The 18516-nt window shown below is 50.9% G+C and overlaps 1 protein-coding gene across 1 annotated transcript in view; it reads left to right on the top strand.

Annotated features, from left to right (window-relative positions):
* The window catches only part of LOC142765696 (E3 ubiquitin-protein ligase TRIM9-like), a 290659-nt gene that overhangs the window by 260261 nt on the left and 11882 nt on the right, over window positions 1-18516 (top strand). The window contains exons 4-5 of the mRNA XM_075867146.1: window positions 1446-1602; window positions 10610-10749. Coding sequence (XP_075723261.1) covers window positions 1446-1602; window positions 10610-10749 — 297 coding nt within the window. The remainder of the gene's footprint in view (window positions 1-1445; window positions 1603-10609; window positions 10750-18516) is intronic.

Genomic DNA, 18516 nt, shown 5'->3' with positions numbered 1-18516 from the left:
GTAAACAGCGTGAACACACGAGTGACAGATCTGAACTGGCCTTTAGCGCATTTGAAGCGTCTCAAGTATACAAGACGTTTTAGATGCGGAAGCATCTTATACTCGCGCCTTGTAGTGCGCCGTCCGCGCCGTTCACACCGCTTCTCGAACATTCGACAGCTGACGCGCGCGCATGCGCCGTCGCGCCGTCGCCCACCATCTGTGCCGCGCGCGCTTCTCCTTCGAGAACATTCGACAGCTGACAGCGCATGCGCCGTCGCCATCTGTGCCGCGCGCGCGCTTCTCCTTCGAGAACATTCGACAGCTGACAGCGCATGCGCCGTCGCGCTGTATATATACTCAAGGTCGGCGCTCGCTCGCTCAGTTGCCGCTCGTCGGTTGGTTTGTACGGCGCGTCGACGTCCAAGGTCGCGCTGAAATGAATTCCAATGAATCCACAAACACAATGATCGACGTCCCTTCGACCAGCGCCGCCCTTTCGCATACGTGTGTACGTGTTCACTCATTTAACACCCCCTCCTACAACCACGTTAACCAATTTAGCCATCGACCCAAGTAAGTCGCAATTGAACACCCCATTTCACAATCACGTTAACCAATTTAGCCATCGACCCAAGTAAGTCGCACTTTAACACCCCGTTAACCAATTATATGCTCCGCATCCTCCTCAGTGTTCCCCCGAGGGAAGCTGCGGGCAATTTTTTTTTCTTTTTCTTCTTCTTTTTATTGTCTAAATAGTCGGTGGCTTCAGTTGCAAACGGAAAAGCTGTTAACAAGTTTTTTATTTTGTTAATTAGCCCTTCATAAGTACGTAGCCTTTACAGCTCCGAAGTGTTTTGGCCTTGTAAAGGAAGCGTGAGAGGATTGTAGGTGCGCACGGTCATTGCTTTATAGCGTTCCTATAATAGGTGTTTTTTGCTACCCCAATCCACCTATTCTAAATGAAGAAAAACAAACATTCTTAAAAACACTCTGCCCAATTCATAGATCACCCTCTCCGCCGCCGTGTATCAGTAGTTACGGTGCTTGGTTGCTATGCCGATGGTCGCGGGTTCGATCCCGGCGGCGGCGGTCGCATTTGGATGGGGGCGGTACGGTAGGAACCCGTGTGCTGTGCGATGTCATATATCTATCTTATCTATCTATCTGTCTATCTATCTATCTATCTATCTATCTATCTTTCTATCTATCTATCTATCCGTCCGTCTGTCTGTCCGTCCGTCCGTCCGTCCGTCTGTATGTCTGTCTGTCCGTCCGTCCGTCTGTCTGTCTGTCCTGTCTGTCTCTGTCTGTCTGTCTGTCTGTCTGTCTGTCTGTCTGTCTGTCTGTCTGTCTGTCTGTCTGTCTCTTTTGCTCATGCAGGCAGTGGGCACGAGCTCTATTCATACTTACGCGTGTGCATGTATAACGCCGTGGTCGCTACATACGCCTCGCTCTTCCCTCAGATCGGGCCGGGTCTGATCAACCGGGTGGCCAACGTGGACGTGACGTGGCACAAGGACATGGAGCCCACGCCGTGGGCCTCTCCGGACTTCGACCTGACGCTCGACCAACGATCGGTGCTGGACGCCGTCAACCAGCTCACCTTCACTCAGCTCAAACGTGAGGCTCTCTATTCCTGTGTATGCTATACCACGACCACCGATAGTCGCGATCTCGTCCTGGTCAGAATCAGTCGTGACTGACCATCGTGATTAATTGTGCGGCCACGTGTGACGCGCCCGCCGGCCTGTCCGCTATGTGCGCTCTGTAGGCGTCGTGGCGACCGGTCACAGACGACTTTACAGGGTCACGCTGCATCTACCGTGTGGGATTCACTTTCAAAAAGAAAAAAAAAACGGAAGAGAAAAACTAGAAAGGAACAATAGCAAACGCAAAATAATTCGCGTGTAGCAGGTCATACATAGTTTCCTAAAGTTAACCAGAGGGGACGCTGGCGCTGCGATTGTTCAGCGACCATGGGAATGATGGGTAGTACACGGATTCGCTTAGTCTTCGTACTTGTGGGCGGCAAATCGTACCTGTGGTTTCGTTTATCGCCGTGTTTCGGTTTTGTTTCGAAGGAAAGAACGAACCCTTTTGAACTTCGTGATCCAATTTGAAAAGGTAAGCCTAAAAGAATAAGGCGGTGAAGCGCAACTGCTGAACATTTGCTGATGTTTTGTTTCGTGAGAAAACAGCTCCAAGCGGCACGAACACACACGGAGCCAGAAGCACGCCAGAAGTACGAAAACTAGACAAATCCGTGTACTACCCATCATTCCCATGCTCGTTGAAGCGTCATGCGTTGCAGTTCCCACAGACAGTAGCGCCAGAGTTCCCTCTAGTGTATATTAGGAAACTCTATGTGGCAGGCGTTGCAGACTCCGGTAACTTGCTACGAGTATACCGTATTTTCTCGTCTATATTCTACGCAAAAAAAAAAGAAATGCTGCTCCTCTACACCTTGAAATTTGAGAAAGTGCGAGGCACGGTCACCCATCGGTTCCCGTTCGTAGAGTTTCCACTGCTCGCTTTACCAAACCGTCGATGACGTCACTGTTTGACGTAAGCGTCTATAGGATTTTCCCGACACGAGTGTGCACGATCTTGCTAGATTCTCAAAGTCGGTTTCGCGCGCGCACGCTACTTCTTGTCGCGTTTTATCGACTTCCCGCCACTTGTTACGGCAGTCGAGACACGTGTCGTCTGCAGCGAGTTTACGTCACGCCGTTTACCCCGCCTCCTGGTGTTGCGACCAATCACCAGCGATGTACAGGTAAGAGGGGCCAATCGCGCTCCTTGCGAGGCGGTCGCGCTCCCTCTCTTGCCTGGAGCAGGAGTCACGCGCGTGTGTCCGGAGCGTCTTTAGCGACTTTAGGTCAATTATTGCGATTACGTCCTTGGTTATGACTGTTAATCCGACTATCTTCCTCTTCCTCGTTGTTGAACGTACGAACGCGTGGCGCATGCCAGCCGAGCCGGGTCTTGCTGGTGCTGGTGCCACGATGATTGTGGCGGGCCACTTGAATGTGGCGAACCTGTCGCAGCAATATTATTTCAGGCCTCGTTTGTTAATTTCAACCTGGTTTTGAGCATTGCTAGCCATTTTTTTTTAGTCCGCATTGAGCGCTTGATCGTGAGCGTGACCACGCCACATGATACTTACGGATGGACACGCCGCATTCCGTAAATGCTACCTATGTAGGCACTTCAGAAACAGAAAGCTTGAAGCTGTCGTTGGCTTGCGTTCTAAACGCGGAATTTCGGAGTGCATGTCGGCCTTATACGGCGCTGTCTCGAGGTAATGCAAGGAAAGCGGCTCGAACGTACGTGGGTATTTTTTTTTTTTGTATTTGGTCGTTAGGGGGGGGGGGGTGCGGATGACGCGCGAATAAATGCGGTATTTCTCTTATTGCAGCTTCTATTCTTCTATACAGTACTTGTGTAACTTAACTTAATCTATATTGATTACGTTGTAATTAGGCGTAAGTGGCGTATTATTCATGTGGACTCATACGCAACACGTGTGTGTGTGTGTGTGTGTGTGTGTGTGTGTGTGTGTGTGTGTGTGTGTGTGTGTGTGTGTGTGTTGCCGCAACCTACTCGCGCCGTCAGCTCATGTACCTCCTCTTCTTCCTCTCATCCGGGCCTCTCTTTCCTCTCTTACAAGCAGCTGACGGAGACGAGTCTGCAGGTAACATGCACGTTTTTTTTTTTTTTATCGCGAGCGATGTTGATAGTTTGTGTGTGCTGTGCACAATCGCGTGCCTCGATCGTGTTTCGTAGCTCTCAACAGTGTTCATGCTTCAGTGTGTCAAAGGCCTTCCTCAGACCGAGCGCCAATATTTCTTTGATGTCTATAGAGACGTGTTATCGAGTATATCCCCGTACACGCTTCCCCAATCCCTGAATAGACTTTCGCGTGTGCGCCGGATTTTGTCAGCAAGAGACAATAAACAAAAGACCAAATAATAAACTCGGGGGACGCTGTCCTATCGGGAAAACGGGGCTAACGAAACACGGCGTGTACGCGTGCCCGTCGTATGCTACACTTTTATTTCTTTCACTTTTGTTTCTTTGTTCCCATCGCTGGCTTTGTATTTCTATAGGCGTAGTTCATGTTTAGTAAAAAAATTGGTTGCCGCTGTCGACGTACGGAGGCGCTTTTAGCGACGTCGTGGCATGCGGGCTCCGCCCAGCCCAAAGCTCGCCCCCCTGCCCTCTGTGATCACGCAACAACGGGCACAGCAGCTGCAAAGCTGCCTCCGAGCAATGCGCGTCGGGGATCGAGCCTTCCGCGAACGAAGCGTCTCAGTAGAGAGTTCTAGAATTGCGGAATGGTGCTACGTACGCATCACGCAAGCGCCTTGCGTAACGTGGCATCGTTTACCACTAATCGGCTTTTAGTACGCCGTATAGTACCCGCGTACGTAACGAGCGTGAAGCGTGTTGCGTCATCTGGTAGATCAAAATAGAAGCACGTGATGTTGACAGCCAATGTTAGCCAATCCAAGTGTTATAGCCAGATTATGGCCATATTTTAAGCCACAGAGCCGGTCGGTGCTTGCCTTCGATGCCGCCATTTTGCAAAACAAAGTCTCGCGCTGTCGCGAACTTGTTCGAGAGCGGCGCGATCACCTCGTACGTACGCACGCACCCATCTCACGCGTGCGTACGTAGCAGCTGCGTACGTAACGCGATACGTGCGCGTTGCGGTCTGCGCATGCGCACTACGCAGAACGTGGCGTCCTTACGTACGCAACGCCGCCACGTACGCAGCGTACGCAGTACTAAATCTCTCTATTAAAACTCTCTAGTGTGTCGACGGCGCCTGCCCCTGTTTGCAAACATGGAATATGGTCTATACATACCCGTCGGAAGCGAAACGGCTTTATTTGCGTATGTGCGCGGCGTGAGGGCGCGGCTATATGTGCAGTTGACATCGTTCCTGTGGTGACTCGCCTTCTGGCGTCAGAACTTGGGAAGTTGGGGTGATTTTCTCGTGTTCAAGGCAACGACGAATTGTGGCGACGTGAAATGACAAGCGACCACAATTAAAGGTCGGATTGCCGTGTGAGCGCACCACCGATCGCCGACGGGCGCACTTTCTAGAGAGCGTCGGTTGTTGGTAAACGGCGCGTACGACGTTTGCGTGTGACCCGCGCTACCTCGAAGACCGCATTTTTACCAGTTGCCGCCTTCTTTGTCTTCTGTCTTATATTTCTCTTAACTCTCTTCTGTTCCCTTCATCTCCATACGCGATTTGTATGTATAGTTATTAGTACTATGAACGATGGACATCCTACGGACTTGGACACTTGTTTAAATGTGTAATGAATGTTGTGCTTTGTTTTTTGTTTGTTATTGTGCCTGTTATACAGACGCTTGTCCCTTAGCTTTATTGCGTCCCATGAGAAAATAAACTTTTTCTAAACACATACGCGATTTGTTTTACAAATGTGATTCAGCGTGACACTCTGGGGACGGCTTTAAGCTCTCCTATAGTAGAGTACCCTGTGCTCTAAATCGTTACCCCCTTTTTCTATCCCCCCCCTCTCCATACGCCTCCTTTGAATTCCATGTCTGGTCTCACCAAGGACATTATGTGACAGCACTTAGTCAGTGTTTTGGAGGCCACGGGACGGCTTTGTGCTCTCCCATAGTAGAGTACACTGTACTCTAAATCGTTACCCCCTTTTTCTAACCCCCCTCCCTCATCTCCGTACGCATAAGGTGCGTGTGAGTGTAGTACATCCTCGTGCAGTGTCAGGCCCACGGGACGGCTTTGCGCTCTCCCATAGTAGAGTACCAAGTACTCTAAATCGTTAAAAAAATTTTTTCTAAGCGCACATTTCCTTATTCGAAACTACAACCTTCTCCCCCGCATTTCTGTGCGCTCGCCGTTTGCCGGCTTTCTCGCGTACAGCGCCGCCATCAAAAATGTGCGAGATATGTCAAGCCTCGAAATGAAAAGGACACGAAGACGGAGGTTGTGTCGCGAGGAACAGCGTTTAAACAACTGCACGTGATCGCAAAGTCGTCGGTTCCGCGGAACCGACCCCGCTCCATTAACGGCCGTGGAGTCGGTCCGCGGCCGTTATAGGGGCGGAGTACGCTATGTTTTCGTTTCCTACCGACTCGCATCTGTCGAACCCTTCGCTCACTTCCGCCAATTTGGGGGACGCAAGGCGCGGTTCCCCTCTGCCGCCTCTCCTTAAGAAAAGAAAACAAACTAGAAAGACCGGGAACCGTCTGGACGTGCTACCCCCCCCCCCTCCCCACGTTTTCGTCGTACCACGTGACCAAGGATCGCACCTGTTCTTCCTTTGCCGCCCATTTGTGAATGCAGATTGGGTGGCGGCCATGCGAAGGTGGGATGTGGAAGTGGGTAAGTGGGAAGGGGAGGGAGAGGTTCTACTCGGCACGCGGTTCGGAAAGGGAGACAGCGCCGCCGCGCTCAGACGCCGAACGAATCTTAAAACGCGAGGAGCGCCGCCAAACGAACCGCTGCACGAACGTCGAGACGTGTAAGGGGAAGGGGGGGGGGGGGGGGCTTCGCGCGGTTTTCTTCTTGCCCGCCGTTCGCACCTTCCAGACCGACCGCTGGCTCGAGAGTTGGCGGTGAGGACAGCCCCCCTCGATTGAGCGTCTTCTTTACCACAGGGACTGCGTAGCAGCCGTTTGAGTGCGTCAGAAAAGAAAAGCAGAAACGAACACGTGGTGTGCGGTGGTTTTCTTTTCGCACCGCCACCGTGCGTGTCTTCTAGTCCGCACCCCGAGTTCTCCGCCCGCCTAATCATCAGACCGTGTCGTCAAAACTCGAATCAGGGGTCCATTAAGGTGACGGCTCCCCTTTTCTGAGCGCTCCATGTGTAACTACGTGTGGTTAAGTTTTCGTACGAGTCCGAAGAACGCCCTTTTCGCATATGCCGGACCATCCGAAGCTTACGGGTTTCGTTCGAGTCATAATAATGTGCATTGTCTACTCAGTATTGCTAGTAATGGTTCTTTTCATCGTTGCATTGATGAAGGACAGCTGTAGGTGAAAGCTGCTCCTCGTGTAGAAGCAGCCTGAGAAAGGGCCCACTGCTACATTTGTAGGAAACAGCAGTAGCAACAGTCAGCAGTAGCAACTTCAATAGTATGCTAAAAATAACAAACAAAGGAAAGCTTAGTTTCAAAACGCGTACACAACTATAGCAACAATATAATTGCCAAAAGGGATTTCGTAACTTACCGTACGCACTTTGCGTAACAACTTTTTTTTTTCATACTAGCATGCCTGAGCCCGTGACAGTACGTTTAATAAGGTGTGTTTATCTATGGCCACGTCGATGTAGAAGGATACTAAATTAAGCTGTAGTTCACTGAACAATGGTATCAATGGAAGAAGAAGAAGAAGAAGAAGAAGAAGAAGAAGAAGAATAACTTTGATTGGTGGAGAGTTCAATAATAGCTTTGAGTTGTCATGCAATGTCACTGCCAGTACTGCACGTAGCCAGCACTATATACAGCCATCATTAGCCAATGATAGCCTCCCAGCATTAGCTATAGCAGCTGCATCCCAATTGAGTGCGGCAGCCGATCAACGTAGGCTTTTACTATAAGAGACAAGTTTAACTTTTACCTATTACCTTTTTTAGGGAAAAAAAAGAAGTACCGAAATGAACCAGTACGCTGTAAGATCGAACGGTCTACATAGCCGACATGTCGGGGTTATATGTGATCTAAACAGAAATAAGTAGTTCAGAAATGAATGTGCTCGGGCTTCGAATACAGTATGGCTCGCATACGAGATGCACGGCGACGCTAGGAGGAGGAGGAGGAGGGGGAAGAAGGAAGGAAAGGAAGAAAAGAAAGGAATGTGCATTAGTCGGCAGCCTGCTTTTGCCTCTACGTTCGAGTGCGTGCATGCATCTATAGTTCGCTGTAGTTACGCAACCTCGGGGCTGACTCGCATCTCGGAACGCGTGGCCAAGACCGCCGCCGACAGAGACGCACGCGAGCGGCTTCAAACTTTCTGGCGAGTCGAGTCGAAGTCGACGGGGGAGGTTCAAGAAGAAGAACGGCTGGAGTGGAAATTATGCCTCGAGATCGATGCCACCACAAAGCCAGCCGCATCAGTTTGGCATTTGTTTTAGCGGCGTAGATGTTTGAGCTCGCCCGGTTGGTCGGTGACGCGTGGACAGAAGTTGTCATCGTCATCATTAGGAGACTGGAACACGCGCATCTTTTCTCGTCGTCGCCTTCTTCATTTTCGGCGTCGCCCCCGGAACAAGTGCGCCGATTTCATCGGCGCGGGATGCGAGATATTTGAGAACGAACGAGAACACACACACACACGCACACGCACACACAAACACACAGAGAGAGAGAGAGAGAGAAACGAGAACTATTGGCGAGTAAAAAAAATTGTAAACAAGATTTGAACCCGCGTACCCATGATCCCAAGGTGAGCATCATTAACCATTCTGCTATCTGTTCCAGGCGCGCTAGCAGAGCGTAGAAAACACAGCCTTGTGTGGTAGTTAATGTAGCAGGGGGCGGGAATAGAAAGCGAGGGCAAGGGTGAAAAAGTGGGGAAGTGGGAGCGGAGAGGGTTAACCACAGCGTAGAGATACTGAGGAAAAGGGAGAGAGAAATTATGAGAGAAAAGAAGGGCAAGTGAAGGAGAGAGAAAAATGTACAAAGAGAGAGAGACAGAAAATGAAACATAGAAAAGTCACGGGCCAGCACGCTAGCTTAGCTGGCGCCTCCTTTTCCCAGGAAGGGAATGACTTCTTTTTTTTTTTTACATCCGCTGACGTACGAGCAGTGTATTTTGTCGCTAAAAAGCGTCAAGTTATTACGGTGAACTTGCAATCACAAATGGTTGCCAAGATCAGAATGACATTCATTTACCACAAGATACGCCGGACATTTCGCGGGTCAGAGGGCCGCTAAGTTATTATAATAGGCCACGCCACAGGGACGCGTGTGCAACGTTCCTCTCGTTCTTGGATTCTAGCAGCCACAGAAGCCAGATTTCCCTCCCGGTGTTAGAGTATTTGCATTGAACCTTCCGTGACGATGAGCTGTGCAGGAAAGGAACCGAGAGATGCCCAGGAACGCATGAGTCAGCACCCTCTGTGGCCTCTCTCTCTCTCTCTCTCTCTCTCTCTCTCTCTCTCTCTCTCTCTCTCTCTATCTCCCAACGTGGGGTTCCGACGAGCACCGGTCGCTTGAAAGAGGCTGCTTGGGTGGGTCGGAAGTGCGCTCCTCCTATAAAGGCCCGCGCATGCTGCATATCAAACAGGCGCGGTCAATTTTAAAGGCGCAACGCCAGCAGGTCGCCTCTTTACCGACAGCGAACGAGTCGTCAGCGGGCGTGCGTAGGTACACAGAGCAGGTAACTATCGGCGGCTGCATATGACTCCAGCGGGGTGCCGTTTGAGTGCCGTGCCTGTGTGTGTGTGTGTGCTCGAGCACGGTGAATCGACCGCGCCATTAAGGTGTTTGGCGAGTGGGGACGCAATTCGTGTACGCTCGGATATGTCGTGCGAATTGTGCCGTTATGCACAGACCTCGCAGTCCCCGGTCGGGGTTTAGAAGCGCTTGTTTTTGTTTTTGTTTTTTTGTTTTACGGCGAAGGTGACTTAGTCTATTCTGTGTCATCGTACTCTTCGTTGTCGTAGTAGTAGTAGTAGTAGTAGGAGGAGGACCAATAGCGGCAGTAGTAAGTAATAGTAGTAGTAGCAGTAGCTGTTAGAGGAAGAGGAGCATAGCAGTAGTAGTATAGGTATAGTAGCAGTAGTAGTAAGTAGTCGCGCAGGTACCTTGACCAGATGAGGAGGGAACATAAAGAAACAAGTATAATGAAAAAAATGCTATGTGAAATGGGGACCATGATGATGATGATGATAACGCGGTGATGATGCTCAAACGGGGATCAGTATCTCTGCGGAGATCGGTAAACGACTTATACCTTTGTGCGTGCTGTGCTAGCACCGCTTATTTCGCGTTCAAGAGATGGACTGCCCGAAAGGCTTCTTATAGCCCACCGGAGCTGCCGTATACAGCGTTTGTAGAGTTCGGCCAAACCGGATTCTAAAGGAGTTAGCTACTATAGCATTACTCAGTATAGCATTTTAACTTGTTGCTACCGCATTTGTTGCTAACGCGTTTGAAGATCTCTTCTACGCGTTAGCGCATTTATTGACCATTCCCACTATCTTCTTTACTTTCCGGCCTCCCTCGTCTTTCCTTTCCTCTTTACAATTCCTCTAGCGTATGATAGCCAACCAGACGTGTTTCTGATCAATGCCTCCTATGCCGCAATACACTAGCGTCATGCGGAAAAGGTGTACTCAGTTTGGAAAGGGACTAAAACTGTCATGCAGCAGCAGCAGCACATGCTGTTCCACATTTATACGCACGTTCGCTTTTTTGTTTTTGTTTTCTTTTCCTCCAGTGCTTTAGCTCCCCGTCCCAACGTTGGAGCGGCCCGCGATCCTACCCCTATAAAAGGGGGGTGGAATCCTTCAGGACCCCAATAAAAGTTTTTCATCCATCCATCCATCCTCCAGTGCTTCGCCGTTGCCGCGACACTGTGACCTTTTTTGTTGTTGTTGTTGTATCGCTTCTTCAGCTCCCGGTGCACCCCAGCTGATACCGGAAGACTCGACGGCGGAGAACAACTGCGTCACGGTGGCCTGGCAGCCGCACGCCGGGAGCTTCGTCCAGGGCTACGTGCTCGAACTGGACGACGGGAACGCCGGACCGTTCAGGGTGAGTTGCGCGTTCTTTTCGCTTTGCATTGCAAGGGCGTGGTCGTGCGATTGTGTTTAGAACGAGTGGTTAACGATTTAGAGCACTTGGTACTCGACTATATATGGCAGAGCATAAAGCCGTCCCGTTGGCCTCACACTTTGTGAGTTGCGCACTGTGAATGGTATAGTAAACACACGGCACATGCTTAAAGGGGCCCTGCAACACTTTTTGGGCATGCTCAAAAAACTCTACCGCTAAGTAGTTGAGGCTCCCGACAGCACGTGATCCAAATGTCATACCGCGGCACGCGGCCTGGAATTCACAAATAATTATCAAAGTCGGCTAGAAATCGCTTTCTCTTCTCTCGACAAATGACAGAAGACACTCAAAAACCGCACGTAGCAAGCCTATCTATCGGCCATTGGCAAATTTGGACATGGCGCGCTCGGTCGTTACACAGATCGCCTCGGGAGGTCCGCGACTTGTCCACGCGCGCGCACGCGATTTCACTGAAGAAGCCGCGCATTCGAATAAAAAAAAAGAAAAAAAAGTACTCAAGGTCAGGAGGCAGCCGCATGTGACGTAGTTTCTTTGCCCCAGCCATCCCTCCCTGCTTAGCTTCCAGCGCTTTCGTAGGGAAGAGAGAATGCAATTGCAGCATTCGACAAGTATTTGTAACTCCGCTCGCACTGGACGGATTCTTAAAACATTTGCGGCATTGAATTCGTAAGGTAATAAGCTCTTCCAGTGAATTCATTTTATGGTTACTTCAAAAAGGTGTTTCAGGGCCTCTTTAATACCAGTGAAATGTAGACGAAGATATATCCCACTACATCTCTGTAATAACCAGCGTTTCGTCTCAGGTTACAACATTCGTGATCTTTATAGACGGAACTGTTCGATTGAATGCCCAGATAAGACCCACCCGTGAAACTAGGGTGGGCAGTGGGGCAGCTTGGGCTAGTTGGTATGACATGACGATAGTTAAAGCGCGAGAACAGAACGACGACGCCGAGACAAGAAGGACACGAGCGCTCGTCTCCTTCGTGTCCTTCGTGTCTGCGTCGTCGTTCTGTTCTCGCGCTATAACTATCGTTAGAGCGGGCAGCCTCAACAAGACGCGGGCTTTTAGCCAATATACGTGGTTGGGTGCTTAATCGAAAAAAGAAACAAAAAGCCGGCCCGCTGTAGTAATCTAATAGTGCTCGCCTTCTGAGCAAAGGTTGCAGGATCGAATCCTGGCGGCTGCATTTCGACGGAGGCCAAGCGCTAGACGCTCGTGTATTTCGACTTAGGCGCACGCTAAAGAATCCCCAGCCGCTCTAAATTCCCCTAGCCTCTCCACCTGCGTCCCTCGAAGTCATGTCGGGATTTTTGGACGTGATACCCCAACAACTATTATTGGTGGAGCCCGTGCGCTGTATAAACTCTTCCTGCTAGATGTACTACGTGCAACGCGTCCTCTGAACCGGTGGTGTCTTCATGCGTGCTCGGTTGAAGGTGAAGCGGCGGGCGTCATGCCGCAGCGTCGACTACTATAGTTTCGCATGACGCGCCCATTGCGCGGCTCCCCTTTCCAACAGCGTGCGGGATCGGTCAGGTGGGATGGATGGACCCTCCCGGCCGCGCACCGCATTAGCCTTATTGGGTTTTCTGGCTGCTCGCATCGTTCCGGCCGTGTACCCCTTTTGCGAAGGAGGCCCGCCGCCTCTCGCCTTCTTCCACCGGCGCGCGAGACGGCGTAATCGAATGAGGCCTCGTGCGATAAGATGGACGAGGACGCGATGTTCTTGCACCCTCCTCCCACCTTTTTTTTTGTTTTTTTTTTCCTGCGGAGAACGCACGTGCCGTGAGCTCTGCTGTTCCGCGGCGTTGGAAGGTTGCCGACGTATACTTTGTCGTCGCGCCGCCGCTCGCGTCACGTCTCCGTCGGCGTTTCCGACGTGCGCGCTGGGGTGGTACTAACTGTGGACATTGCGTGCATTGACGTAGCGTAGCACGAAGGGACCGTGCACAAGCAAGATTACCAATTTTGTGTACATGCACGTACACACGATTGATTGATTGATGATTGATTTGTGGGGTTTAACGTCCCAAAACCACCATATGATTATGAGAGACGCCGCAGTGGAGGGCTCCGGAAATTTCGACCACCTGGGGTTCTTTAACGTGCACCCAAATCTGAGCACACGGGCCTACTACATTTCCGCCTCCACCGGAAATGCAGCTGCCGCAGCCGGGATTCGATCCCGCGACCTGCGGTTCAGCAGCCGAGTACCTTAGCCACTAGACCACCGCGGTGGGGCGTGCACGTACACACATGCGCAATTTTGCACACGTACATGCGTATATGCATGCGCAAACCAGGTGTGATACACACGCTTCCCCCACCCCCTTCCTCCCGGAAAGAAATTTCTGGCAACGCCCCTTATTGCATGAGTGTATTCCAATGTTCGCCGTATCAGCGGGCTCAAGTGTATAGTGCTGCAAAGCTCTCGAGGTCGCGGGTTCGATTTCCGGTCTCGGCTGCCGCACTTCGATTGGGGCGAATTTCAGCTAACACACTTGCGTACTGAAGTTTAGCTGCACGTTAACAAAATCATACGTGGTCAAAATTATTTGGGAGCCCATTCAAGATAATATCGTCGTTCTGGCTCGTAATTGCGCGAAAAAAATTCAAGCCAGAGTCTGCCTGCCAAATAAAACGCGTAAACTGATTGTCGGCGTTTCAACACTTAAAGTGACGCGAGAAATAATCATCGCTTGATGGTGCCACGATATGGCGTCAGGAATCGCCAGAATTTTTGACGTCACTGTCACCCGTACTTTGCATCGCTATGACGTCAGATATCATCACGGATAACACCATCGCATGATGTCGTCGCTTGGCCAAAGATGGGCCGATCACCGAGGCAATGCCTCCGATTCTGGAGTCCCTGCAATATGTCGACTGAAGAAGCAAAGGAGATGGCTTTCGCCGTCAAGTCGTCTTAGGCTGATGCGCCAAGGACACCGTTTTTTTTTTTTTGCACGAAAGCGTTTTATGCCGGGGTCCACCAAGGCTCCGCTGATCTACTTACGTCACGGATATGACGTAGTAAAATAGATACTAAGAGATTGCAAAGAAAAAAAACGAGAAGGAGAAGTCCCTAGCGAGTTGTCGAACCAGCGACCTCTCACTTTGCAGCGCACCACACAAGCCACTAAGCATAGGAACGCGTACCTTGTCGAATTTCCTAACGGCAAGTCATTTATATACACCGCATACCGTTGGCAGTCCTCAAAGCGCCTTTAACTTCACCGCGTTTTCGTCGTCAGTTGCCCAACCCAACGGGCGTTGGTTGGAATAAGTCCCTTTAGGTTGGGTGCCTTTCGCGTTTCGAAAAGCGCTGCCTCCATGGGGCGTGGTCTCTCCTGCGCGCGCTTATCGGACTCGTGAATCGGGTGAGCACCAAGGTCATTACACTCGCTGCCGCGGCCGCGTTTACAAATGGAGCACCCTGCCCACATGCGAGGGAGTAGGAATTGTGACGGTTGTTTGCGATCGTGCTGTGTATACTTGTGCGTTCGTTTCGTACGTCTTTCTCTCTGTTTGAGTAGCGTGCTAAGTGTCGAGTTGCTTGCCGCTCTTTGCATGAAATTGCTATTTGTTGCTGTAGGGCATTAACCCCTTCGCCCTTGTGGTCAAACAATACAAAATAAACGCTCGACTACCTCGGTGAAGGCACGTCTCACTTTCGCGTTATACCGATTCCTAAAGCGAGAGATCAGCGATGTTTTTTTTTTATTGTAATGTTTCTTCACCATGGAAGGGGCGGCGGAGAGATGTTTGGCCAATAGGCGTTGGTTTGGCTGTTTGTATTGTAAAGCGAACGGCTCGTTCTGTATCTCATCACACGTAGGTTAAGCAAATTAGTCATACGCGCTGCCAAGGAGTGTTTCGCAACAGGATTCTGCGCACGCGTATACCGTATACGTCGACAGAAGCGTTCGACACTGCATCTCGAACAAAATTGTCGTAACGCGCCGCACGCGTCAGGAGCGCCGAATTTCGCACCGAAAAACGCGCCGAACATATTAAAACTGTTCCCTCTCTCGCTATCTCTCTATGTCGTATATAGCGCGTGACAGCGCCAGCCGCTGCCGCATACGGCGCCTCGCGTGTTGTACGTTCGAAATGAACGCGCCGTGCTGGTGACAGTGCGCGCCGGACCCCATCGTGGCGCGCTGTCACTGCTTCCATCGTCGCGCGGGCGGGAAGACGGGGGAAGTTGTCGAGGCGTGTGTAGGGGCACGGGAGGGATATCGTAGCTGGACCCGGCTGATTCGCCCCGACAGTTGGCTTGAAGGCAGCGAGGCGCGCCCGCTGCGCCTGTCCAAGTCGATGCACTTCAGCGCCGCATGTATACAGCGCGCTCCGCTGAAGACGTGTTGCGTATGTAACTCCCACTGGCGGTGCCAAGTTCATTCAATTCTTTCTTTCCTTTTTTTCTTTCTCTCTCTCTATTTCTTTCTTTCGTTGTATCTTCCTACTCCACCGCGTCTTTGCACGTGTAGGCTTGCCACTAGACTGTGGAGTACGGGTTCTTTTGAAGGACCACGTGTGTCGCGTGTCTTGAGTTTTTGCGTTCGCCAGCGTTGGCGCACCCAAGCTAGCAACGAAAGGAGACGTAGGGAGGAAGAGTATAGTTTCAAAGGTTTTCCCTTTCCCCTTTCCCAGGATGTGTTACGTATATGCATTTCGCGTACTCGCACGTGCACCCTATATACTCTTGTAAAGGAATCAAAGGTATGCATCCATGTTCGCCAGGATTGCCTCCTCGCTTCTTCGGGCGTCCTGTCTTCTGAGAACCTTGTTCGAGATTTGTATATTTCAAGCTTGTTAGGTTTGGCCTGGGGATTCATCTCTCAATCCCTTCGGCGCCCAGTCTTACCGACGCTGTCAAGTATTCGAGTGATTGTCCCGACCAGGCGGCGGGCAGAGGCGAGTCCCGTCCTTCAGGTGCGGACCCTTTGGTCGTCCCTTCGAGCGGCAGCGTGACTGATGACCTCGTCGACTCGTCGGGTGACAGGAGGGCTGGCTTGCCCGGCGCCGGAGCTGACCGAGGAGCGGCGCTCCCTTTTGATCCCCATTCACCAAGCCGACCGGCAGACTGCCTATGCTCGTCATGCATTGTACGTGCTAGCCGGAGGGCGAGACGTCGTGTCGCCAAGACGCCGCTAACCATTCGAGAGAGGCCAACAGAGACAGCACTTTCCTGGAGGAGACCAACGGCCACCGCAAATTACCCCGCTAATTGAGCGAACAAAATCGGCGGACCCTTTGAAGTATGCTGCCAGGATCTTGGGAACTCTCGAGTGGCGGCACACACACGACGCGGAAGAGCCCTGCTGGCGCCACCCATTGTGCAGTGTTCACGTGGACCTTGCATGCTCGCCTCCCTCACCTGTGTGTGCGTGATTGGTGTTCGACTCTGAGAGGAGGAGCCCGACAGGGCATAAAACGACGCGGAGAGTGCTGGAGATTGCGCTCTCTGAACCTGGCTCTGAACTATGTAGTGTTCAACCACCACGCTCGTGGTTTGTGAAACCACAATCCCTTCTTTTCTGTAAATATGTGTAAATAATGTACCATAAACCCATGTCCTGTTTCTCGTATCCTCTTGTCGGCGTTCAGTTCCTCCACCCGGATGCCATCATCCTCCAACCGCCTACATTTTCCTTCCCACATCTTACAACTGGTGGCAGCGGTGGGATGCCATCACCTGCGAACTTCCTCCTTCCCAACTCTTACAAGCTATACACCACGCTGTCACGGAGCAGTCCTCCTGCTCCTCCAAGCTATACACAGTGTGCAGAGCTTGATCCCTGCAATTACACTATGTAGGGTTTGAGGACCAAACCTTAAATGTCTTGTCATCTATCTATCTATCTATCTATCTATCTATCTATCTATCTATCTATCTATCTATCAAACTCCCTCCCTCGGTCATGCATTTGCCGCAGTCTTGGCGAAACTCACTGGCTGCGGTTGAGCGATATAGGAACTTTGACGCTCATTCCGAGTGCACTGCAGCGCTTGCCATACGTGTGACTTGTATTGGCTTGATTCCTGGCTCCCCCTGAAGTAAAAGGTGCTAGTCCGCACTCTAATAACAATAATGATATAGGGCGTTTTACGTCCCAAAACCGCGATATGATTACGAGGGACGCCGTGGTGGAGGACTCCGGAAATTTCCACCTTCTGGTGTTTTTTAGCGTGCACTGACGTCGTACAGTATACCCGCCGGCCTCTATATCTCGCCTCCACCAAATGCGATCGCCGCTGCCGAGATCGAACACGCGACCTTCGAAAAGCAGCCGAGCACCTTAGCCACTTTTCCACAGAGGTGGACTGGTCCGCCACTCCGACCCATGTCTATGTCTCTTTTCCGCTGTTGTTTTCTTGTTTCGATTGTGCGCGGTGCGTATTCAACGTAAGCCACGGATACACTCGTTACGCGCGAATTCGTTCGCTTGCTCTGGCGACATGGTCTTTCGAACCGGTGGTTGATATAACTCCGCCGTAACTGCTGATGAGCCTTTGTCTGCTTTTCTTTCACCCACTCTTTCGGGCCATCGATTCAAAGACATGACGTTCGTTTTCCGATGCAACGTCACTTGACACAGAGCTGTATGCGTAGGTGGCCTCGCGTTGCGTGGCTGCGTGAAGTCTTCGATTGAGCCCTTAATTGATTGACGCGCCAGCCGACCGTTAAGCGGGAGCTTTTCGAAGCTTTCAGATGTAGCAACCCCTCATCGACCGATAATGGACCGTGCCTGCGTGATAATTTGATATTCCCAGCGCTCTTTCGTTAACCCATTAAGACGAAGAAGAAAAAAAGTTACAACCCACATTTTATTGATCTTTGCTACTCGAAGACCCTTTTACGTTGCGACGTATTTTGCGAGTTTTCTTTCATATTCAGAATCGTTTCCACTTGGGCTTTGTTGGTTCATTAGGGCGAGTAAGGTTGCTCATAAAACGGTAGATAGGAAGGAACACGATAATAAGACATTCTCAGGGTGCGCACACATGACACACATATTACTTTATTCTTTCAAACACTGCCAGGGTTCGCTAAGCAACCTGATCTGGCGCCAAAGGTAGCCTCCCCAAATTTTTAACTGCTTCCTCCTTTTTTCCTCCCTCCCCAAAAAGCAAACATTGTCAAAGCATATTGCATAATCTCCCACCTCCCAGCGCTGCCAGCCCCCCCCCCCCCCCCCCCTCCGCCACTTCTACCCTCAGTCTTCAGTAATGAAATCATGGCGTTGTCCCGCTAGAGATTTTTTGTGTGTGTGTTCCTTAAAGGAACAGCACAGTTGAGAGACCATGTGTGCTCACTATTCGTCTCGGTCGTTCAGTCTTTCAAACGTTCAGTCGTATCTTTTTTACAACTACGTCGGCACCGACACATTGCAAAGTCTTGAAAACGCATTGGCTGGGGGGTTGAGCGTGCAGGTCCTGGTGGGAAACGTTGTATGCAGGGATGGCTTACACCTACAAGCAAAGATGTCATGAGGTGACGTCATGAATACGTACGTCACCTAATTCTGGCCACCCGTGACGTCGTGATGACGTCGTATGGTGACGTCATCACATTATTTTGTTTATTCTTCGCGTTGACGTCCATGGTCATTTACTGCTGGCATCTTAAGGCTTTTGCCGGGTAAAGGTTTCGTGAACACGCGCACACGGTGTTTGTGAATGTACTTTTCCTATGTATTCGCTTCATTGGTGCA

This window comes from Rhipicephalus microplus, chromosome 6 (genome assembly GCF_043290135.1).
Source record: "Rhipicephalus microplus isolate Deutch F79 chromosome 6, USDA_Rmic, whole genome shotgun sequence".
NCBI classification, from domain to species: Eukaryota; Metazoa; Arthropoda; class Arachnida; order Ixodida; family Ixodidae; genus Rhipicephalus; species Rhipicephalus microplus.
The sequence above is the reverse complement of the archived record's forward strand: the minus strand, read 5'-3'. Positions and strand labels throughout refer to the sequence as shown.